Source organism: Gouania willdenowi, chromosome 21, assembly GCF_900634775.1.
Source record: "Gouania willdenowi chromosome 21, fGouWil2.1, whole genome shotgun sequence".
Lineage (NCBI taxonomy): Eukaryota > Metazoa > Chordata > Actinopteri > Blenniiformes > Gobiesocidae > Gouania > Gouania willdenowi.
In genome coordinates, this window is record NC_041064.1 from 23,933,532 (window position 1) to 23,958,575 (window position 25,044).

General features: G+C 38.0%; 1 protein-coding gene across 1 annotated transcript in view; it reads left to right on the forward strand.

Annotated features, from left to right (window-relative positions):
• The window catches only part of pdia5 (protein disulfide isomerase family A, member 5), a 73,093-nt gene that overhangs the window by 31,933 nt on the left and 16,116 nt on the right, over nt 1–25,044 (forward strand). Inside the window, exons 9-14 of the mRNA XM_028435501.1 lie at nt 1,915–2,006; nt 6,424–6,495; nt 7,820–7,956; nt 21,521–21,591; nt 22,496–22,659; nt 22,865–22,995. Of these exons, the coding sequence (XP_028291302.1) occupies nt 1,915–2,006; nt 6,424–6,495; nt 7,820–7,956; nt 21,521–21,591; nt 22,496–22,659; nt 22,865–22,995 (667 nt within the window). The remainder of the gene's footprint in view (nt 1–1,914; nt 2,007–6,423; nt 6,496–7,819; nt 7,957–21,520; nt 21,592–22,495; nt 22,660–22,864; nt 22,996–25,044) is intronic.

Below are 25,044 nucleotides of genomic sequence, written 5' to 3' on the forward strand. Positions count from 1 at the left end.
TTTCCTTCAAAAGTAAAAAAAAAAAATATTTCAGGAGACCACAGACTTCTATTTTTGGTCTCCAGGTGCCATTTTTTGCCATTATTACTATTTATATATATTATATTTTGACCAAATGAATAAAGTTTTATTCACCACTGTAGGAAGTTGTTAGCCTGATAACATTATGTCATTTGAAGACGATGGGTTCAAGCAAGAGTTGGTTACAAGAAGATTATTTTTGTGAAGTATGATGAAGCCTTTACTGGCTTTGAGTTTTTTTTTTTTTTGTTTTTGTTTCGGGTTAAGTGGTCACCCACATAAGCCATCAGAGGCCTAACTAAAGAGGCAAGTGCTTTGTACTGATAAAAACCTGCTTGTGAATGAGAAAAATAATGGAGGAAGTTGAACACACTAATTAACAATGTTTTTATTATCAACCATGCATATTTTGAGGAAACCTATAAACAGGAAAAATGGGCTTTGCATACAAACCCTCTGCTTAGACTAGGAAGTGTTTGGGTTGGTGTGGGTTACGCTGAGATAGATGCTTGGAAGTGAGCTTGCTATGAAGTACGGAGTCTGTTGGGGATTAACCAAGTAAAAGAACACTTTTTTTTGACAGTGCCTTGTACACATGAAGGTGGGAAGTTGATAGCAGGTGTGTCGCTTTTTCAGACTGAAATAGACAAATATCTGTTGAAAAACATGATTTTATGCCTTTCCTCATTTGTGTCAAGTTTGGTATTTTGTTTATTAGCAAAGTCAGTCAATGAGGAAATAAAGCTCAAAGCCATTTATAGACACATTGAAGTTATTTTATGGTATGTTACAAAATAATACCATAAAAGAATTCATTAAAAAAAAGAAGAAAAAATATCATTAGTGTTGTTAATGGAAGTTCAATTTTAGATGGATAAGGCATAACATTATGTACACTCTACTTGGGTGCGTTATGTACAGTATTTTACTCCAATTTAACATAGTATAGATGGTGAAAACATTGGCAAGTTTAACATTTAAATGATTTTAACAATGACAACATTATCATCACGAGATGTCCAGGACTGACCATCTAAAAAAATTCAGTTCTTGCTAATCAAAGTGGTCCATTTACCTAATGCAAGGGTCTGCAACCTTCTTCTCAAAGCAGCCATTTTGTCTAATCTCACCTGGTTTAAAGTCCTTCCGGAGCCAAAAAAAATACTTTCTCAATTAACACAATACAGTGTATAAAATTCAATACAGTTCAAATAATATTGAATAATTTTATGAGTTAATGAACTTGAAGGGCTACAAAAAATAACTTGAATTAACACATGATCATGTTGGCATATAACATATAAAGCATGCATATTAAGCCAGCATGTTGGCAGTTAAATTAATCTGTCCCCACACAAATAAAATATCTATTTACTTCCAGAATTGTCTTTTTGTTAGTTATCTTACCAGAGATTTAAAACTTAAGGTTCGCCACAGGTGTAAGAAAAGTTGATGGTCTGTAGATGAAGTAAGAAGTAAGTAGGAAGGTGGCAGTTATTGCACAATGTGATTCATTTTTTGGTTAACAAATTGTTTTATCATAATTTTATTTGATAAAACAATTACAGAGTGTATCATCAATAATTCGTTATTTTAATATTTTTTAAAAGCTATAGGAAGCAATTGCAAAAGAGTCAAAGAGCCACATGAGGCTCCAGAGCCGCAGGTTGCAGACCCCTGACCTAATGTAATGAATGAGAGACCGATTCATGGCAATTGAACGAGAGACAAGTTGACTTTTTGTGTTTCATTTTAATATCAGCTTAACTGCTGCTAAGTCAAAACTGTTTTTCTGTTTTACTGTTTGGTATCATTTCACATCTTAATGCCTATTTTCTCTTTATTGATAATAACACCAATGACTCATGTCTTCTTTTATTAAATCTATTTAAGGCACTTGCAGGGATGAACTTGCACCCCGCTGAATTTGACGGCCTGAAGGAGGAGTACAATGTCAAAGGCTACCCGACCTTCTGCTACTTTGAGTAAGTCAGGCTATCTCATGAATCTCACTTCAAGATCCAAACAGTTATTTTCAGGACTTCCAAGTCTCTTTGACACCAGCAAACATGCTGAGCTGAACAGTTGTAAAGGTGCTGATTATCTTGAGCATTTACAGGGAAAAAAAAAAAAGAAGAAAAAAAAGTCGGTGGGTCTTGCAAACCAATAATGTTGCACGTTATGACTGGGCGGGAACACTGTATGTGTTTCTTTGGATGTTATTCTGTGTAGATGGGATGGAAATGCCTTATTTCCTGTAAGAAGGTTTTGAGGCACAGTAGTTTGGTACATTTATATAACGAACTGTGGGAAGTCAGCACACTGACACATTTGGGTTTGAAATAAAAGTAAAGAAAGAAAATGAAAGCCAAAACTAAAAAAATGTAACCCATGGTCGAGCATTTATCTGAATCAGTTGTTCTAAAAACTTTAGTTTGTTAGGTTTCTCACAGTTCATCATGTTTCTAAACTAAACTAATTACTGGGAGCGTTACCATTTGAACAGTTTCAAAAGAGGACTAAACACTTTCCTTTTTAACAAATCTATTGGTTTTTCCTTCTTTAATGAATTTTTTTTAACCTGTAGCACTTTATAAATACTCTTCCAAAGCAACAGTATAAAAAGTAATTATTATTTATTATCCAAGAAATACAACAATGGCTTCCAGAACTATTTGCAACGCTCAAAATTTTCCACATTTTGTTACATTTCAATCACAAATATAAATGTGTTTTATAGGGATTTTATTTGATGGATCATATGTAAAGTGGAAGGAAAATGATACGTGATGTGAAATTAAAAAACTGAAAAGTTTTCCTCCTTTTTCTCTCGATAGCCCTAAAATAACATCCAGGGAATCTAAGTGAATAAAGTCCACCTGTGTACATTCTAATCTCTGTATAAACCCAGCTGTTCTCTGAAGGCCTCAGACAGTCGTTAGTATTATGAAGACCAAGGAACACAGCAGAAAGGTCAGGGATAAAGCTGCGGAGATACTTAAAATGGGGTGAAACTATAAAAGCATATCCCAAGCTTTGAACACCTCACAGAGCACCGAGCAATCCAACATCTGAAACTGGAACTATAATGGCACAATTGCAACCGTACCAAGACATGGCTCTCCACCTAAAGTGACAGGCCAGGCAAGTGGAGCATTTATCAGAGAAGCAGCTAAGATGTCCATGGTAACTCAGAATGAGCTGCATAGATCCACAGCTCAGGTGGGAGAATCTCTGCTCAGGACAACTATCAGACGTGCACGCCACAAATTGGGCCTTAATGAAGAAAGCCATTGTGGAAAGAAAGCCATCAGAAGTTTTGTATGCAATTTACCACAAGTCATGAAAACATGGGAGAAAGTAATTTAGTCTTTCAGGACTATTTTAGAAATGCATGGTGGAGAACTAACACTGCACATCATAGCCGTGAACACACCATCCCCACTGGGAATATGGTGGTGCATCATGCTGTGTAGATGCTTCCTGTCAGCAGGAAGAGAGAGTTTAGTCAGAGTTGATGGAAAGATGGATGAAGCCAAACCTGTTAGTTTGCTTAAGACTTGTTACAGGGACAAGGGTTCACTCTCTAGCAGGACATTGACCCTAAACATACTGCTAGAGGTACAATGGGATGGTTTAGATCAAAGCATATTTATGCTTTAGAGTGGTCCAGTCAAAGCCCAGACCTTAATCCAGTTAAAAATTTCTGGAAAGACTTAAAAATGCTCTTCCATTCAATCTGACTGAGTTGGAACTATTTTACAAAGTAGAGTGAGTACTTTTTGCATGCCACACTATTTGCGCACCATGCATTACTTTCCTTTCACTTACCAATAACATGTAGTAGGAGTAAAACATACATTCACAAGACATTTTTGGAGCCATTTTGGATTTTGTGGTCTGTCATTTCTGGTTAGATTATAGCTTTAGAGGATGAGAAATGAGAAAGTTGTCTTTCTATTTGGAGGTTGATACTTTTATCCAAAGTTGTAACTGCAAATGTACTGAACTGCACCTGAGCAATACACAAAACTTTAGATTGCTTTCATGGAGTTGGAACTTCATGCCATCACTTGATGTTGTTTTTTAGTAGTGGGTAAATCAAAAAGTGTGTAAAGTGCTTTGAAAATGCTTTAACTAAATTAAACTTACCCTTAAAAAGGTGAGTTTGCTATAATGTATTGTGCACTATGTACCAGTACGCACACAAACACAAGAATAAACTAATGCCGTGTGCCTCGAATTACATCATTTTCATCTTTATTGAAATACAGTTTGTTTGCACCACATTTGGAAGTTAAAAGAGAAAACAAAGCCTTAAGGCTCAACACAAGTAGTAGTTTTTAATAATTAATATGAACGACTACATAAAACTTTAAAAAAAAAAACGTATCAAAGGGTTTCATCTTCATGAGCACCTAAAGGCCATATGTGACACTGATTTATTCCAGGTAGCCTCAGTATTTTTATGTAGTGCTAGAAATACATCGGGTTGTTGGTAACTGAACAGTTTAATTGCTCCCCCTGAGCTGGAGTCACTGTTCTGTCTGTACTTGACGTTATTAAAGTTAATTAAATCTAATGCTTTGAGTTACTTTGTGCCGTCATTTTGATGTTTGTGCCACTGCTTAATAAAGACATGTTTAAGGTTTTTTGTTTTTTGAAAATGTCCCTGCCCCCCCAACATAACACAGACTGTCATCATCCCACAGTCAGAAAACAGAAAACATCACAGTAATGAAGTGAAAGCAAATTTGACATAATAGGTAATTGCTTCTTGTATTTTATTTCATTTAAGTACTTATTTTATTTAAGTACATATTAAAATTCCATTTATTTATTTCTGATAGGATTTTCGTCTCCCTCTGAAATACAGTATCTGCATTTGAATCAAAAACAGAAAGTACCTTTTTTTTTTTTTTAAAGGATGCAAATTTAATCTTTCTTTTTTTGATTACATTATTAATAGGTACATTCTGAAAACCATCCCCTTCAAAATAAAATCCCAGGATGTTTTTTTCATCTCTCCTGTCCCTTGAAATATTGGTCTGTACCCTTCTTTTATGTTCTTAACAATGAGTTGAGAACCTCTAAGATTGAGTACTTTTCCTGTACTAGCTTTATCATCGATAGTTTCAAATTCCATCTAATTCAGGACCGGCCTTTTAATTAGATCTGGTCTGATTAAGTGTCTCACCAGTTATTGTGTGTCTGTGCGTGTGTGTGTTCATGTACGCCCATACCTGTATGCCTCTATTAATAAAAACTCCCTTGTATTTGTGCACTTGTGTAGTAGATGTGTATGAGCTAGGGTGGTTCATTTTGTAGGGAGTGCATTATTGTCGGTGCATGACTTGCAAACGACCATTCGAGCTCATCGGCCTAAGTAATGAGCCCTTCACTGATAAACAACAGCTTATCACTGCAGGGCAAATCAGCATGAACACAATCCAAGTTATCTCATCCGCTGCAAGTTTTCAAGGTCTTTTTAAGTTTTTATGTAAAGAAGGTTTAATGCAAATCTATACAGCATACGTTTGAAGGTCTCTTAAAATTGCACTTTTCTGAGGTTAAAAACAAGTTCTTTTTAACTTTTCTACATAAGCTCCATATCATTCCTGCTTTTCTGAAGGAGAGATAAAACAAACAAATTCAGACTTGGTCATAAATCACTGATTGAATTCCTCAAAGCAACCCAAAGACCGTCGGCTCATACAGGATGACGTTTTTAAGCTCTGAAATTAATCCAGTGTATGTAATTATGTTTCACCTTCATTAGTGTCTGCATTTTATCTGTGCAGCATTAAGTGCAGTAGTCATTGCTTCCTGTTTTCGCACACTCACACTGCCTTGAGCCTAGAATGACCGACAACCAATCTCAAGCCCCAGGCTGAGCCACAATGTTCTCTCCTTTCTTCACTTAGTGACCATAAATAGAGTTCAACTTTTTCCAAGTGCGACTCTCTTCATCTTAAATGTTCTTGTAAACTGAAGAGTTGAGGAGATGCTTGTGACTGTCTTATAATGCAGAGAAGAGAGCTTTGATTTTTTTTACATAAGTACATTCATTTTTTTCCAAAGCATTTTTGTCATTCTGTCAAATTGTCGTTGGAAGTGTATTTTGTTGTATTGCATTTAATTATGTTCATGCAGGACCTTATCAACACCAAACCTGTCCTGTTTTGACACTGATAAATGATCAAACTCTAAATGGTTACAGCAACATAGTTTAGTGCAACCTTTAAAAGTTAAAGAAGGAGGGTGTTTAACGTCTTAGGCACGTACAACCAACATTATAAACAAAGTTTCTCTGCACAAATATTGAAGCTTTTGAAAAGTCATCATTGCAGCTTTGTTTTTATTTGTGTTAATGAGACTAACTTGCTCTAATGCTTTTTATAGGAAGGGGAAGTTCCTTCATCACTATGAGAACTATGGAGCTACCGCAAAGGATATTGCAGACTGGTTAAAGAAGTAAGTACAAAAGGACAAAATTAACCCTGCTGGCCTGGTCTTAACCTCACCTTTTTGGCCTCTTTTCATCCTTCGACTCCCCTTGCAATGTTGTCATGTGTCCACCTGCTTTGCTCTGATTGTGTCTCAATTGTCTTTGTCACCTCAGCTCATTCTCCCATCCAGTCATTTGTTTCTTAAAGGTCCCATGTCATGCTAATTTTCACCCATCTCCATTTGTTCTAAGAACCCCAAAAACATAATATTTGAGGTTTATTTTCCCAAACTCGCCTGTTTTCCAGAGTTTTAGCCTCTGAAAAGTCACTTTCTGAGCAACTCTACACAAACAGGCTGATTTGCGTCCTACTTATGATATTCATGAGTGGGCGTGTCTATAGACGGGACACTGACTTCCTCCTCCCCGCACAGTGACGTAGGGCCAGAGGACGGCCCGCCCTCCTCACATCCACTCTGTAGCGGAGCTCATGCTGCTTTATAAAAATGAGACAGAGCGTGGGGGCGGGGCGTTCACCGGTACATACATAGACTGTAGAAAATACATACATAGCACTGCATGAAGGATGCTGACATGCTCACCTTCATGGGCGTGTCTGTTTACATGTCAATCACAGCAGAGAGCTTCCTGGAGGCGCGGCTTCTCCAGCTCAGTGCCACGTCAAATTTGTCATCAAAGTGGGAACGAGTCATCAAATAGGAGCGAGGTGTTTGGGCTCACCCTGCAGTAAGAAAGGAGCAAATCACCCTCTAACTAACCATTGAGGGAATCGATTAAAAAAACGCTTAAAGCCCTAATAGCACTTTTATCATGTTTAAAGCACAGAAAAGTACATTTAGCGCAACATGGGCCCTTTAACTCTCAACACCAGAATTGCTTAGGGGTTTGTGTTAAGGCTGTAGTTGGCTATGAGCTTTCTGATATATTAATTTAAGCTTCTTTAAAGGACTTTGTTTTTCTGTCACAAATGTGTATCAGACATAAAACTATAGAAGCAGAGATGGAGTGTTTGCATGATAATTTTTAGGCTGAGTGTAAGCATTATTAAACCCAGATACAAAGATTGCAATATGAGAAAAGCTTGTTTTTTGTTATGCCTAAATAGTATTTGGATCCTTTGTATTGTTGGAATGTTTTTGTACATCATTCTCCGTGTTGTCACACTTGGCATCATAGCACTGATAGTCTTTGAGGTGTGGCAGCTTTAGTGTGTGTGTGCGTGTGTGTCATTGGGTGGAGTGTTTTCTGCAGCTGTAATGTTTTTGCTCCACACCAGCTGTAATGTTTCTACTCCCACTGAATGCTGCTGGTCTTTCCTTTCCATTTCAGCCCTCAGCCTCCACAGGTGAAGGCTCCAGAGGTGCCGTGGTCGGAGTCAGACTCATCAGTCTACCATCTGACAGATGAGTCATTTGACAGCTTCCTGAAAGATCATCCTGCAGTCCTGGTCATGTTTTATGCTCCCTGTGAGTACAAGACCTTTTTAAAAGTGCAAATTTAGCTTAAGGTGAATGGAAACCTTTAGAACAACTTCTTAATATTTGAGAGCATCTCACGTCTTGACCATAAATAGGCCTGTCATCATTGACTTTCAAAAATCCACAACATTATTTCCACCATCCAAGATGTTGTTGATCTTGAGGTTTACACAGACTTCAACAATACAGTTTCAACAAACAGTAAACAATGAACTCATGAACATCTGAACTGCATCATGTGTCTCGTGGGGGCGCGTGCACGTGACACACGCACAGTAAATACACTTTATGGGGATGTATTTCTGCAGTGCTTTTGCATTGTGTCTAATCAAATGTAGTCAAGTAAAGAAGACAAAACAGTAACACTAAAAAGACAAACAGTATAAATAATCTTCTGTTAATGTCTTCTTGCCAAACACTGTAGCATCTGTCTTAAAATAAGTTCAGATGAACAACGGCCGGGCCCGCAGAACGTCTACGCGCCGAATAGCACGTACCACTTTCCCGAGAATTCAGTCAAAAAGATCTCCGAGAGGCTCTTGACATCCACTCATAGAATATCCATGTCAAATTACAGCCCGATTCAACGAGCATTAACGGAGAATTTATGTTTCCATAAATTTAGAAATTACCGGAAATAGGGGTGGGCCCCCGGGCCCCATTTAAAAAAGCATTTCATCATCTTATTTATTCATAGAGTATTCATACCAAACTGCATTCCAATCTAACAAGAACTAACGGAGGAGTAGTCATTTGAAACATGTAGCTATTTTAACTAGTGTACACAACAACAAGAAGAACAAAGTGAGTGGCGTTTTGAGTCCCGTGGCTCGGCCTAATAAAAAGTTATGAAATGATTGTGTAGCAACATTATGGCACATCATTTTTGTTAAACATGAAGAATACTAGTGATACACCAATACAGTCAGCCCACGGTTCAATACGTACCTCGGTATTTTGGTCACGGCTTTAAAGAACAGCAAGAGATTATTTTAAACCGTTTTATTTTACTTTGAATATAAAGCACATTGTTTAATATGCTTTTAAAAAAAACCGGCTTTCTGAAAATGAGAATAGCGATTACAGTCCTTTTTTTTAACAATAACGTGTGAATGACTTGAATGACAGTTTTTTCTTGGTAAAAGACTGGCTGCAGAATGTTGGAGAAGCTTTGTTTTAAATTACGTCACTTCTTTTTGCTCTCATGCTCTGCCTCAACAGTCGGTAGGAAAACAACAAACCCATGCTGGCTGAGACTGTGTGTTGCATGCTCACACATTAACACACCTCTTCATTGTCACCATATGGTTCACATAAGCCAACTTGTCAATTTCATTCATGGACCACACTGCTGTTTTTAGACAGAACGTGTGAAGGGACCAGGTTTTGTTTGTGGGTTTGAAACTTTGTTTTTCACAGCTTGTGTTGCCTTGGAGTGGATGTGTCTGTCTAAAGGATGTTGTACAGACTGAAAACTGTTCCATAATTGTGAAAACATCTCACTGACCAAGATAAACACACGGCATCATGATTAAACACACACAAGAGACCGAGAACAGTGTTACAGACTTAGGAGTAATAACTCAATTACACAATGAAGAAAACAGTCCATCAAACATTTATCCCAGATGTGGACAGATTAGAGACGTGAACTCATGACAGTGAGTAGAATGTGACAGGAAGCTGGAGTTCACCTGAACAAAACTCTAGATAGAAGCAATATTTGTGAAGAGAAAGAAACACATTTATCACTGCACCACCCACTAAGACCACGACTGGTGTATTTTAGAATGATCATGATAAGCCTGAGTAGGCGACATTAAGCAACACAAACAAAGTGTTCTCTTGTTGATGAACTGCCACTGCTCGTTTTGTCATTAGTTTAAATAAATTAAGGATAAAGCTTAATCTCTGTCATAGGATGCTAGGGCAAAATAAATGCACAATAACATTGTGTGACTTTGGATCATTCATCCATTTTCCCCACATGCTTCCATCCAGTTTAATGTGGTAAAAAGACACATCGACACAATCTTTATAAATGAACTTAAAATTAATGCTTTGGGACTGAGGGAGGAAATACAGAAATTACTTACACAGAATTTCAATTAGAATCTGTAAAACTATGAGCATTAGACCAATTTCTGCTCCATCAAGCAGCCACAGTTTATGAAGATGCTGCAGGGAAAAGCATCCTGCATAAGGGCCAGTCATTAAAAACATTTAATCTGGATCAAAATGATGTCATGTCCAGGGTTGGGGTCAGTTTTCACTGCAATCACATGATTGGTAATTAATTACATTTGTGATGTAATTATAATTGTAATTTTAAAATGTGTTACTGTTTCAATTCTAATGGAATTGTAATTGAGTTCAGATTGACTTTGTAATTGTATTAGTCATTAACTTTCTATAAAAACTGTCTTATAAAATTTAATTAAACACAAAACTGGGGAACCATGTTATAGTTCTATGTAGGGGTGTGTATTGCCTGGCATCTGGCGATACGATTCGTATCCCGATATGTTGATCATGATACGATACGATATATCCCGATATTAAAGTATAAAGTTATTATTGCGTTTTATATATATATATATATATATATGAAATATATTTCATTGGCATATTATACATTCAAAACAGACTTTAACATGCCATGTGCCAACAACTTAAAATAAAAAATTAACATACAATCTGCCTGTGGCTTTTAAACCACCTTTGACTTTAGTGCGACTTAACTGAGGTATATGCCTAGAACAACAAATAAATGCAGAAAGTTAGTTCTTTCTTTTTAGGTTTTTCATGAAAAAACACAAGCTGGTCAACATGCCCAGGTTTCAGCATTTCTTTGTGCAGTTACAATGTCTCCTGCAGACTTTCCTGGTTAAATAAAAGTAAAAATTAAAATAAAATAAATAAGTAATAAAATAATAATAATATTAATAAAATTTTAAAAAATCGATATGGATGCATTTTGAATCGATACGAGAATCACGCGACGTAATATCGCAATATATTGCCGTATCGATTTTTTCAACTCCGCTTGTTTTATGGCTTACACATACATAGTTAACAATTATTAAAATATGTTTTATATCAAGTTTACCCATTAGTTTTCTTGAGGATCATTTTACTATTAAAAAAAAAAGGCTCAGACACCCACATCAAAAATATTAATACCAATATTTTCATTGATAAGGATGCCTAAGTTACAAGACAACCAAGACAATAAACACAAATGAGATGATACATTATTATTTTTAGTGTATTTTACAGCTGACTTAAGACATGCATCAAAATTGTAACATTTGCTAACAGAAAGCTAACACGGGGAAAGTTATTTTCTTAAAGGCTCATTAATTGTAATTGAACTTTAGTAATTGAGAACGCAATTGTAATTGATTTCAGGGTAATAATTGTAATTGTATTTGGAACAACCGCTGTTCACCGTAATTGAGTTGTAATTGAACATGGATAATTAAAGACATAATTGTAATTTAAAAATGTAATTGAGCCCAACCCTGGTCATGTGTTCCATGGAGGCTACTGGTTCATATGTACCTTTCTCATCATATGTCTCTGATTCGCAGGACAGCAATGCTAATCCTACACATGCTGGGACTGGGACAGTTTGTTGCTCTCAGTGATTGTACCTGCCACGATGGCACCAAATCTTCTAATACTACTTGACATCTCTGCTTTAGTAGTTTACAGGAGTGCCAGGATTCTATTGTCCTCATTATCTCTTTTCTCAGGTCAGCAGCTCTTTCTTTGGGGCTGTTTGTATCTGGGGCTTGGTACCCAATTTCTGCTTGCGAGGAGGTGGATGATGTCACCCCTCTGACCTGGCGTCCTGTTCCTTCTTGCCGTAGCGTTGTTATTGTTGTACTTCATTGATCTCCAGGTGTGTTAGCAGATTGCGGCTATGAATGTTGGAACATTGTAGTGCTACTAGATGTTTCCTAATTCATTTTGAAGTTTCCAAAGGTCACGCATTCCCTGCATTCTCCTCTCTCTAGGATTGCTGGTGTATTAGCATTCCATCAGTGTCTGTTTTCCGCTGTCATCCATCTATGCCTTGTTTAAAGGTCCCGTGTCGTGCTATTTTTCACCCATCTCCATTTGTTCTAAGAACCCCAAAAACATCGAGTTTTAGCCTCTGAAAAGTCACTTTCTGACCAACTCTTCACAAACAGGCTGATTTGCGGCCTACTTATGCATATTCATGAGTGGGTGTGTCTATAGACTAGACACTGACTTCCTTCTCCCCGCACGGTGACGTAGGGCCAGAGGATGGCCCGGCCTCCTCCCACCCACTCTGAGCTCATGCTGCTTTATAAACACGAGACAGAGCGTGGGGGCGGGGCGTTCGCCGGTACATACATAGACTGTAGAAAATACATACATAGCACTGCACGAAGGACGCTGAAATGCTCACCTTCGTGCGTGTCTGTTTACACGTCAATCACGGCAGAGAGCTTCCTGGAGGCGCGGCTTCTCCAGCTCAGTGCCGCGTCAAATTTGTCATCAAATTGGGAACGCGTCATCAAATTGCAGTAAGAAAGGAGCAAATGACCCTCTATCGATTGAGGGAATCAATGAAAAAAACACTTAAAGCCCTAATAGCAATTTTATGATGTTTAAAGCTCAGAAAAGTCCATTTAGCTTAACATTGATCTCCTTGTTTAGCCAGGGGCTCATATTTGATGTAGGCAGGTAGCAACCCTGACTTTACGGTGGTCGGCCCGGCCGGGATTCAAACCCAGACTCTACCACACTCCTAGGTGTCTATATACTGTATCTGAATAGGACATCTGTTATTGAAAGTTTTTATAGGGGATATTCAATTATTTATTTGGGACAGCATCCTTTTCATTTTATTTATTTTACTACACTTCATCGTCAAGTGCAAAAAACAATTACGTTAGTATACACTAAAGCGAAGTGGAAATACATATACATACAGTATATATATTTTACTATTTGACTAAATTTTCTAACATTTTTCTTCTAAAACCCACAGTGAAATCCTTACCTGGTTTTCCCTGGAATGGGAATCCTTTCCTTTTTGTTTTTCAAGTTTTCATCCAGTCCAATAATCAGAATCCAATCAGATTACTTTTGAACAACTGGTCCAATATGATTAGCAGAGAGGTGGAGTTTTTGATATTTGATAAAAATGGGAGTCAAAACTAGAGGGTTTAAGAGATTCGAGCTGCACATACAGACATGTACAGCAGGTATGTTGTGTCCGTAGTGCATAACACTTTCTGTAAATGTTTAGTTAAATCACGCATTGTTAAACAAATATTTAGACAGCTTTTGTCTCAGGTCTGAGCAGAGAAAATTATGACTTACTCGTTCTCCTCACTTCACACAGACACTCATCCACTCCATCAAGTGCAGACAAATATTTCAGCTATCAGTTTACTCATGACAAGTCAAATGCATACTTTACACCATGACACAACATTTATTATTCCCACTTACCTCTCTTTCTGTCACACACACAACAGATGTCCAGTATTGGTGCCTTAGTGCTGTTTCCTAATGGCTCCGCTGTCAGTGGTAGATTAATGGTTTCCCAAATACAACAATCAGATTGCATTTCTGTCCAACTCATTCTTTCCTTCCTCTAAAAGGTACAGATTAAAGGTTGTTGTTTGCATGCGAGGTCTAGCAGCGCAAAAACTTTCAGCTCACTGCTCTGTTTACTGGAGTGAGTCACATCCGAGACCAAAAAGCAATATGTTTTTTCAATCCAGTTATTGCTCACTTTATCCAGTCAAGGTTAATGGAGCGGCACAGGGCAAGCCATGATGCTGTGTTACGAGTACGACAGACACTGTTTTGATGCTTTATGTGGATCTTTGAAGTGTTGTTTTTTTCTAGAAACCAGAAAGTTATTTACATCTTAACTAAACAAATATTAAAATCAAATTTAAATCAAACAGTTCAGACTTAACTTCCAATTCTTACTTTAGTTGTGTAACCCAGTATTTCTCAAATGGGGGTACACCTAGGGGTACACAATGGCACTACAGGGGGTACTTGAGAAAGAAACAAAGTGGAAAATTAACAAAGCAAGCATTACAAATATGAGATTTTATCATGTTTATTTCTAGTTAAAAATAATTTAAAAAAAATAACAATAATGATGTTGAAAACTATCTTGATTAGAACATGATATTGTTCTTGAACTGAAAATACAAATGTCAGTCTTGGTCCCACACCTTGCAGATGACCAGAATTTATAAAAGCAATGGAGATAAATCTATTTAGAATCAGAATCAGAAATGTTTTTAATGGCCATGTACAGTTTTAAGGACAGTGCAAGGAATTTGTCTTGGTAGTTGGTGCACAAAACAAACAACAAAAAAAATTTAAAAAAAGCAAAGAACAACCCAGCAACAATAATAGTAATAATAATGATAAATATAAAGGATGAGGGATAAATAAAGGATAGAGAATAAAGGATAAATAGGATAGATATATATATACAGTGCAGCAGATAATGTCATCATGGAAGTGGTGATCGGGTGGGTGGGGGGGGGGTTCAGTGGGTCACTTGGGGTGTGTTCATGTGTCTGGAGGTTCTGGTCCTGATGGACCAAAACTTCCTTCCAGAAGGGAGAGATTGAAACAGTTTATGACCGGGGTGGGAGGGGTCGGCCACAATCTTTCCTGCACGCCTCAAAATCCTGGAGGCGTACAGGTCCTGGAGGGAGGGCAGATTGCAGCCGATGACCTTCTCTGCAGAGTGGATGATACGCTGCAGTCTGGCCTTGTCCTTGGCCGTAGCTGCAGCGTACCAGATGGTGATGGAGGAGCAGAGGATGGACTGGATGATGGAGCTGTAGAAGTTCACCATCATCTTTGTTGGCAGACTGAACTTCTTCAGCTGCTGCAGGAAGTACATCCTCTGCTGAGCTTTTTTGATGAGGGAGCTGATGTTCAGCTCCCACTTGAGGTCCTGAGTGATGATGGTCCCCAGGAAGCAGAAGTACTCCACAGAGCTCACTGTAGAGTCTCCCAGGGTGAGGGGGGTGAGGGGGGCTGGGTTCTTCCTGAAGTCTGCTATCATCTCCACTGTCTTTAAAGCGTTGAGCTCCAGGTTGTTCTGGCTGCACCAGGACACCAGCCGGTCTGTCTCCCACCTGTAGTCAGACTCGTCTCCAACAGAGATGAGACCGATGATGGTCGTGTCGTCTGCAAACTTCAGGAGTTTGACTGACTGGTGAGAGGAGGTGCAGCTGTTGGTGTACAGGGAGAAGAGCAGAGGAGAAAGAACACAGCCCTGAGGAGATCCAGTGCTGATGGTCCGGGGAGCAGAGATGGTTTTTCCCAACTTCACGTGCTGCTTCTTGTCAGACAGGAAGTCTGTGATCCACTTGCAGGTGGAGTCTGGCACATTCAGCTGGGAAAGCTTGTCCTGAAGGAGAGCTGGGATTATAGTGTTGAAAGCAGAGCTGAAGTCCCCAAACAGGATCCTGGCGTAGGAGCCTGGGGAGTCCAGGTGCTGGAGGATGAAGTGGAGAGCCAGGTTTACAGCATCGTCTACAGACCTGTTGGATCTATAGGCAAACTGCAGGGGGTCCAGGTGGGGGTCGGTGATGTCCTTTATGAGCCATAAATACTGTTTCATTCCACTTTTTTACAATGGGATTCTTGGAAATATGTGTTTTTACTCATTCATTTCGTCATGCTCTATGGTAGTTTTTTCATAGAATTCTGAGCAAAATGTTGTAGTCAGACAAAGGGAGTACCATACTTGGATTCAGAAATAAGAGGAGGGGGATACTTGAGCATAAAAAGTTTGAGAACCACTGGTGTCACCTAATGTCAGGGTTTTCTCCAGCGCGTAGGAGCCCCCAACATAATTTTTCCCCCCTACGGAGCAATGGCATCCTCTACAGTGCAACGTAGGGGAAATTTTCTGCTGTTTTTTTCCTTTTTTAATCGGTACCGTCATAATAATGATTGCACACATGGACACAAAAGGGACTCCTAGGTGTGCACGGGTTATTTTAACTTTCTTTTTAATCTGAATAATCCAGAAACACATTCATCAGCCGCACCTATTTAATACAGGCTATTGGCTCTGACACTTCTGTCTTTACCCAAGGACCCCTGCAGCCCTTTAGCTGCCTCCGATGCATCCTCTGCTTACCTAACCGTAATATAATAACCGTCCACGTATTTAAGCTCTGAGGAGTGCGGACAGTCCGGACAGTACCGGGGTCATGGACATGGATACCTCGCTGAGTCCTCTTCGCTGTGTAAAGACTTTAAAACTGGATTAATGTGCTCTGACCTCTTTGTTCTGGTTAAGACCCGAGCTGCAGCGTTCTGAACCAGCTGTAGATGTTTGATGCTCTTTTGGGGGATTCCTGTCAGAAGACCATTACAATAGTCCAGTCTGCTGGAGATTAAAGCATAGACCAGTTTCTCCTGATATTTCTGAGTCATTAAACCTTTCACTCTGGAGATGTTCTTTAGGTGGTAGAAGGCAGTTTTTGTGATAGATTTGATGTGACTGCTGAATGTAAGATCTGAGACAATCAGAACACCAAGGTTTTTGACTTGGTCTTTAGCTTTTAAAGATTGAGACTCAAGATAATTGCTGACAGCAGTCCTCTTTTCCTTGTTACTAAAGACAATCACCCCCATCTTGTCATGGTTTAATTGAAGGAAGTTTTCACTCATCCATCAGTTTACTTTTTCTAAGCAGTCACACAACACCTCAATGGGACCATAGTCATCTGGGTTCAGTGATAGATATAGTTGTGTGTCATCCGTGTAGCTCTGATAATCAACCTTACAGTTCTGTAAAATTTGTCCTAAAGGTGGAAAAGGGATAAGTTGTAGGTTTCCTTTGAAATGTTAAAGGACAGTTTGCACAACTATCAGAAAAGTGTGAAATCTGCCAGGGCTATGTATTTTGTTGATTTGGTTACATCCAACAGGAACAACCCTCAGGTTCTTAATTTGGTGAATACTGCTCTTAATGTTCCTCAATCCAATAGCCTAGAAGCGACACCTGCACTGTGTGAAAATTTCTTGAACTTTTTTATGTATAAGGTTGTGACCACTCTGGCTCTGCTTCTGTTGGCGTGGGTGACGATGTCCCATGCACAGCCTTGTTCTGTCAGTTTGAGCCTGTGACACTCACTCATTTGGGAAAAGGTGGTCAGTCAAATAAAGCCCACTGGTTCACCTTTTGAAAATGCCTCTTTGAAAATGCCTGTTCAAAGATGCTTTTTCCACAATAGCACCCTGTGTTTTGCATTGTATTAATGGATGCTTGGTGAATGGGGCAGTGCTTGCGTCAGTTTCAAACATGCTGTTGTTCAGCTATTAACTAAAAGCCGGGACTTATTTCTAACGATCCTTCTAATTTTTGCTCCCATTTTTGTTCAAAATTTTTTAGAAAATGGTTTTCAACCAGTTGAAGACATTTTTGGATGAGCATGAGATCCCTGGGGTTTTTCAGTCTGATTTTAAGAACCTCCACCATACTGAGTCAGCTTTATTAAGGGTTTTTGATGATATGATTCATGATTCTGGCCACACTGTGCCTTTGGTATTGTTGGACTTGACAGCTGCGTTCGATACAGTGGATCATGAAATCCTCCTGTCATCTTGAAAATGTGGTTGGCATTCGGGGATGTGCTCTGAAATGGTTCTGATCTTACTTAACAGAGAGGAGTTTTTGTGTCAAAGTTGGAGACTGTGTTTCCTCCACAGCCCCCCTGTTGTATGGAGTACCGCAAGAGTCCATCCTCGGGCTACTCCTGTTTTCATTTGTGTCTGTTACCGCTAGGATCTGTTCTCTGTATGTTTGGGGTGTCATTTTCACTATGCTGATGACAGCCAAATCTATGTGCCCTTAGGCGTGAGAATGCATTCAGTGCTTGCCACTGTACTGTTGTTTTTATGATTGTATTTTTATTGTCCTGTTGTACAACACTTTGGTCAATTGAGTTGTTTTTAATAGTGCTTTATAAATAAATTGGATTGGATTGGATTTAAAACTGCTTGGATTGTGCACAGCTAAATGTTTATTTTTATATTTTATATGTATATTTTTTGTGGGATTTATGCTGCTCATTTAACTTTGGTTTGGAAGTCTGTATTTTTACTGAATAAGCTTTTGTGTTAAATCAGATTGAATTAGCTGAACAAGTTAATAGTATAGTTATTTATATATATATACAGTTGTGTGCGAAAGTCAGGGCACCCCTTTAAAAACAGCATATTTTATATATTTAAAAAGTTATATTCATATTTACTGTCTCTCTGGTAGATGGGAAAAAAAAGACAATATTGTCAGGAAACATTAATGCATAGTTACATTTTATTTTATAAATTGAACAAAATTACAAAAATTAAAAACATAATTTTGGCATGTGCAAAAGTCGGGGCACCCTACAGCATCAGTACCTTCAGTACTTAGTAACACCCCCTCTGGCAGATATCACAGCTTGTAAACGCTTCTTATAGCCAACAACAAGTCTCTGGATTCTATTATTTGGGATTTTTCCCCATTCTTCCTTGCAAAAGGCTTCCAGTTCTGCAATATTCCTAGGACGTCTTGCATGCACAGCTCTTTTAAGATCTACCCACAGATTTTCGATAATGTTTAAGTCGGGAGACTGTGAAGGCCATATATATATATTGTAATGTGATTACTGTTGGATTTGGTGATTTGATATAAATAAAGATAATAGTGATACATTTGTTTGGTTACTTTAATGAATGGTTAAAGACACATATAACTTGTTTAAAAGTATGAAATAGCCAAAAAATCGTAGCACCCTGATTCGAAATCAAATCGTGATACTTCACTAATTTTGGCCCTCAAAGAGTTATGAATTTCAACATTTTCCACGCTGACAGTGTGCTCGCTCGTGCGCTACACCCCCTATGCTGTGAAAGATTCTTGGTGAGAACCCTGAATGTTTTTGTTTATTACAGCAAAGCAGTCTGCAATTATTTTAATAATGAATATCTTGTAAAACTAGAAAAGTCTTTCAAACCATCTATTTATCCATTTTCAGACCTGTTTGTCCTACTTCAGGGTCACAGGGTTTGTTTTTTTTAATATTTGAGAGATTACGTTTTAACTTTTAGTCTAAGTTCTTAACACGTTTGATATTCTGAACAATGTTTCAGAAACAATAACGTATCCATCTTCAAACCATCTCTATTTGGACACTGGACCCTTTTTCTACCTTTTTATCTGGATGGGTGAACCAGCCAATCACAAAACCAACAAATTCAGAATGTAACAGGCATACACATATTCATTCCTATGATCAAAGTGCTTCCCATTATGCTACTCTGTGAGATCTTGGACATGTGGGGGATTAAACTCCCAGCATTGTTACCCCTTAAGATCAGCCACATGGAGCTTTTACTGCTGCAGCAGATTGTGACCATAGAACACTGCTGATAACCTGGGCCAGCTCACCTTTGTGCTTTCCTGTGAGCGTTGGGTAATCTTGGAGCATAGCGACACACATCTGCTTTGTTCTCTCTTTCTGGTTCCTGGTCCCATTTCCCCACCTTGGGTCTGAATCAGCAGTATTTCATTGTTTTCCTGTAAGGACTCTCCTTCGTCTTTCAATGACTGTCCATGTCATGCACTAGCTGAATGCAGAGCTGTGTCTGACGCAGAGCACAGGGCAAGCATTTGGGTTTCTCTCTCACTCATCACTTGGAAAGGTAGACAAAGTCCTTTTAGTCACCTCTGCTCGGCACATCCTGCCTGATCACTACAGTGGCTCAGCTGAAAGAAAAGGCTTTTCTTTCCTACATATCGCAGTTGATTTATAGGCTGCGTCTGTGCTGCATTATAAATTGGAATAAAAAAATCTTCAATTATTATCCCAGGAGCAACTTAGCTCATTTGGAAAAGCACTGCATGTGTCTTTCCACCACACCAACGTAAGCAACTCGCAAAGTCCTTAAAATGAAAAAAAGTGGCTTTAAGAATCAATTTAAAAGAAATTTGTTTGAATTTAGTTTTGTATTGCAATTGACTTTTTTCACTTTTTGTTTGTTCAAAATAAATAAATCAAATTAAATAAATACCCACATTGAATTAAATTAATTGAAATAGTATAGTTCACTTGTCTCCTAATTAAGCATTTTGATAAGATGTTACTTCATTTTCAGTCAGCTTTGAGGTGGAAGTATACTCAGCACGTCAACTTGCTGTTAACTACAATTAAACTCATCTTTTTATTGGAATAATTGGTTTTTTGTTTTGCAGTGACACAGAAAGCATGAGTGTCACAGAACAGATAAGTAGTGCTGTCAGTTCAACAATGATTCAACTGACAATGCAGCAATTTGAGACACAAACACAAGTACACACTGCCACACAAACATAATAAAACACAATCACAAGACTCGTGCATAAAAAAAACTTGAATACACTTGTAAAAAAACTGAACAAAATAATGAAATGATGACAACAATGATGGCATTGCCTGCTTAACCCACAGGAGCAGCTACAGTCTCCGTGACTCTCACGGGTCTAAATGTTGTAACAAATGAATGAAATCACACGTTCTATACATCACCGTAATCCTAAGATACTCAGGTAAAACTGTAGCTAACCAAAGTCAGAACAAAAAACCACAGCACACACACCAGGCCATTATGTTCAAAGAGAGAAAAGTTGACAACTCAGCAAACTTGGCTTTTCCAACTGCTATGCTTTACAAAATAAACACAGAGCTCTTTAACAAGATACTACGTGAAACTACAGGCTGAGCTGAATCTACTAATATGCAGGTCGGGTACTGTTTGTTACGTACCAGCGTTACAATGCATTCTGATTGTTCAAAGCATGCTGAATAACACCCATGCATAACGGCATCAATGAGTGGAACGAAAAATAGCGTTACGCGTGGCACAGCATCAAACTGAATAAAAATGGATATGTGTTTATTTCAATCCAAACTGCAACATCTAGTGGTCAAACACAAGACTAATAATGATCAATATGACTGACATATTACAGTTACACACTTGTAACTTCCTAAACTTGTAGAAAACTTTGGCACAGTTGTGGCAAAGTGGGCTTCTGCCTGAACTTTTTTGTACAAAAACATGTGTGTCTTTGGCTTATTGTTTATTATTATAACCAAACTTGCTAAAGTTGATGTCCTTATTATTTCTGCTTTTGTAGCTTTTCTGAGAATTTGCTTTATATTTGATGCAAATCTCTAGGTTTTTCTTTTTGGCTAGAAATTTCTGTTTTTAAAACATGATTTATTGTTACTCAATAGCGTATAATTTCAAATCATCTGTAACCACTAAGGGTCCCAATTCAATCTGAAAAAAATGCCATGTATGTCATGTAGAAGCTTAGAAAAACTTTATTTGTTATGGGTCTGTGATTTTTTTGGAGAAAAGTGGCTGGTTACATTTGTTTTTCAGTGCAATTAAAATGTTAATTACAGAACATGCAAATAATCTGTTTAGAATTTTGAGCTGTTGCAAAGCAATAATATTTATTTCACATTACAACATCCAGGGTGTGGCCACTGCAAGAAAATGAAGCCAGCTTATGACGAAGCTGCTGAAATACTCAACAAAGGCTCAGATGTAAGTTGCATGATCTTCTTTTTGTGCGTATGAAGTCCTTATATTTCTCTGTGTGTGTGTTTTTTATGTCTCACACTTTGATGAACACACCCCGGGTACACATACAGCTGCAGTGAGTCCTCATAAACAGGTGGATGGATCTCTTTCATTTGCCCTAGAGGCATTTGGCCATTACTGCTCATTTTTTGATGGCTCTGTCCAACAGTGCAGCTCATAATGTGTTTCTCATTACTCGGGTGTGTTCTTCAGCTCCACCGCTCAGTCCTCTGTGGTAATCGAACACTCCTGAGCCCGGGGCAGAACCTAGACCAGTACAACATAGTGACTGCACCAATGATCTTAATCAAGAACTTAACCCCAGGACAAACAACATCGTCCCAGTGGCCTTTTTTTTATTGCCTAGGGGCCAAAAAGAGGAAACGAGTGGCTGATCAATTAGAGTAAACATGAATTACACTGACCTTGAGCTGTTTAAACAACTCATTACTTTGTTTTTCTGCTACTAAAATGCATCAAACCTTTTGGGAAAAAGATTCTTTTAATGTTGGTACACAGACTGTTTTTAAGGCCCTAATATTACATGATATCACATTAAAGTTCTCAACCATTTTCTCACCATTTACTGGTGTTAAATAAATGGAAAGTAAGACTATTAAAGTCAACGTGCAAGGCTTTTGGATTTGCTGAAAATTGGCAATTTCAGGTTGTATGTTTGATGCATATTCAAGAAGTAGGAAAGGCCTGGAAGAAAATGCAAAAGCCGAATCTAAATCAGTAGCTCCATGTTACTTTTATGTTTTCTCATTTTATTGTCATTGAGCTTGTTTGATATGTTCCAAATCACAACCTCTAGGCTTGTTATGATTACAGTTAAGATATTTCTGTTTCCTCTACTTTTTACCAGAGTCCAGGTGTTCTGGCTGCCATGGACGCCACGGTGCACAAAGCTGTTGGAGACCGATTTAAGATCTCCGGTTTTCCCACCGTTAAGTATTTTGAAAACGGCGAGGAGAAGTACACATTACCACAGCTGCGGAGCAAGGAGAAGATCCTTGAATTTATGCACAAGTGAGTCCAACAAGGAACATCAACTCCTTTTCTAAGCAATCAGCGCCAGGCTCTTTATGTGGTATTTGTTATTTCTCCACTTCCTTTACATTGAGAATTCAGTATTGTGGGAAAGACTCCACAGTTGGTTCTTAACCAAACATTGAGAACAGCATCTACATTCCTTTTAAAGATGCTAGTTACATATTTGTTTTCCTAACTCCAGTCCTGAGGCCCCTCCACCTCCAGAACAGTCTTGGGAAGAAAAGCCCTCCAGTGTCAGCCATCTTGGATTAGAGGACTTTAGAGAAACCCTGAAGAAGAAAAAACATGCTCTGGTCATGTTCTACGCTCCCTGTAAGTACAGTGGCTCACATCCACTCATGGATATGTTTTGTTTATTCACTATCGGGTTTTGAAGTTCAGAGGTCCTGTTTCATTTGCTCAGTTGTGTAGATAATTATAAATAATGTTACAATGTCGATGTTTGATCACAGCCCTGCTCAGGGTGGGACCATATCTTGGTTTTAGACCAATGTGTATTCATAATGTGAATGTTCCTGCCAAGCTCCTCTGCACAGAGTGTGAAATCCTCGCTGAAATCTGCAATAATAATTGAAAACATTTCCCTCAATTTTGGGGGCATTCAGTTGTCCATTTTTTTTTTTAATCGCCTTCATTATATTGCCACTAAGTTCAATCCCCAATAAGATTTTTTCTTTGTTCCCTGGAACATTGAATTAATTTTTCCACCTGACTTTGATTATTTGGAGGGTTGTTGCTTTACATAGAGCATCCATTCTTTCTGATTCATTTCACTTTTAAAATAGACTCCTCAGACGACATGAGATGTATTCCTGTTTTATTTCACGACTGTCTCAAATAAATTTAGCAAATTTCAAATGTCTTTATTTGGAGGATAAGTCCCTTGACAAATACAGCAAAACAGACAATAATTAATTACAAAATACATAGGAAAAACATCAAACCACAATATATATACACACACACATTTGACTGCAGTTCATCATATTATATATTTATTTATTATTATTTATATATATATATATATATATATATATATTTTTTTTTTTTAAACATAGGCACAGAACTTAGAGAGCGGATTTCTAGTGGGAGTATGTTCCAATCAAAAGGAGCTTTATATTTAAATGAGTGTTTTTTAACTTTGTGGACTATAAAGTATGATTGATTTAAGTGACGTAAACTGTAAGAGGATCGGCAATTGTTTTAGATAATCAGGAAAACTGAGATTAATACATTTGAATATAAATAATAACCAGTGAAGCTGTTGTCTGGATGCCAGACCATTGCTGATACATCTGGCATTGGTGAGTTCTAAAAGGACAGCAGAGGATAAACCTACACAGGCTGTTGTAGGTGACATGAAGTGGTTGGAGGATGGAGGCAGTAATGTTTTGATAAATGATATCACTGTAATCAAGAATGGGAAGAAAAACTGAGATTTTTTCTAACTGAGAAACTTAAGCAGTAGTTTTAATCGATATGAAATTTTGCTTGTGATAGATTCCAATTGAAAAGTTGCTGTTATTTGAAAACTATTTGCTTAACCAAAGCTTGGGAGAAGTTTATCAATTTGGACAACAACATTAGGATGACAAAATGAAGTCTGTCTGACTTTTATTCAACACAACTTGGGGGTTTTTTCTATTCTTAAAATATTTTTTCCTTTTGTATTGTCTGCACACTTTATCCAAGTAAATAACTTAGAAATATTATGGAAAGTATTCTACATGATTTTAAATGCAAATGAATTAATACAAGGATGCAGCACCAGAAACTCATACACTCACTTCTGCACCATACAGTCTGTTGGTTGACCTGAATTTTTCCAAATGATTATAAAGACTACCTTTGTTTTGATTGGAAGTAATTGGAACGTTGACTTGTTTGGATGTGTTTCTATAGAGTTAGAAATATAGTGCATCTTGTTTCTGATTCTCATTCCTTTCTGCTCCAAGAGACTCTGCTGGCACTACAAGTATTAATGCTAGTTTTACTGCAGATCTGTCTGTTAAACTCTGCATTCAGCATTTATTTTAACTAAATCCTTGGAGAGTTTTAAAACTTTAGACAAGTGCATCAGAAGGAAAGTTCTCTATAGCTTTAAAAAAAAAAAAAAAATCCCTCAGATTTTCATTTTGACTTTTTTTTTCACTGATTGTCAATGAAGCCATGAGCTAATTGTTTTGGCTCTGATGAAGGATTCAAAGCCAGACGACACCCTGAGGCCAGGCTGCTTCCCCTGTTAATAAGCTTAAATCTTCCTTTGCTCAGTGTATGCTGCTGGGTTTTTGAAAAGCGAGTTTCAGGGTGGCAACAGTCACATTAAAGCTTTAGAGCTATTTAGCGCTAAAGCTAAAAGGG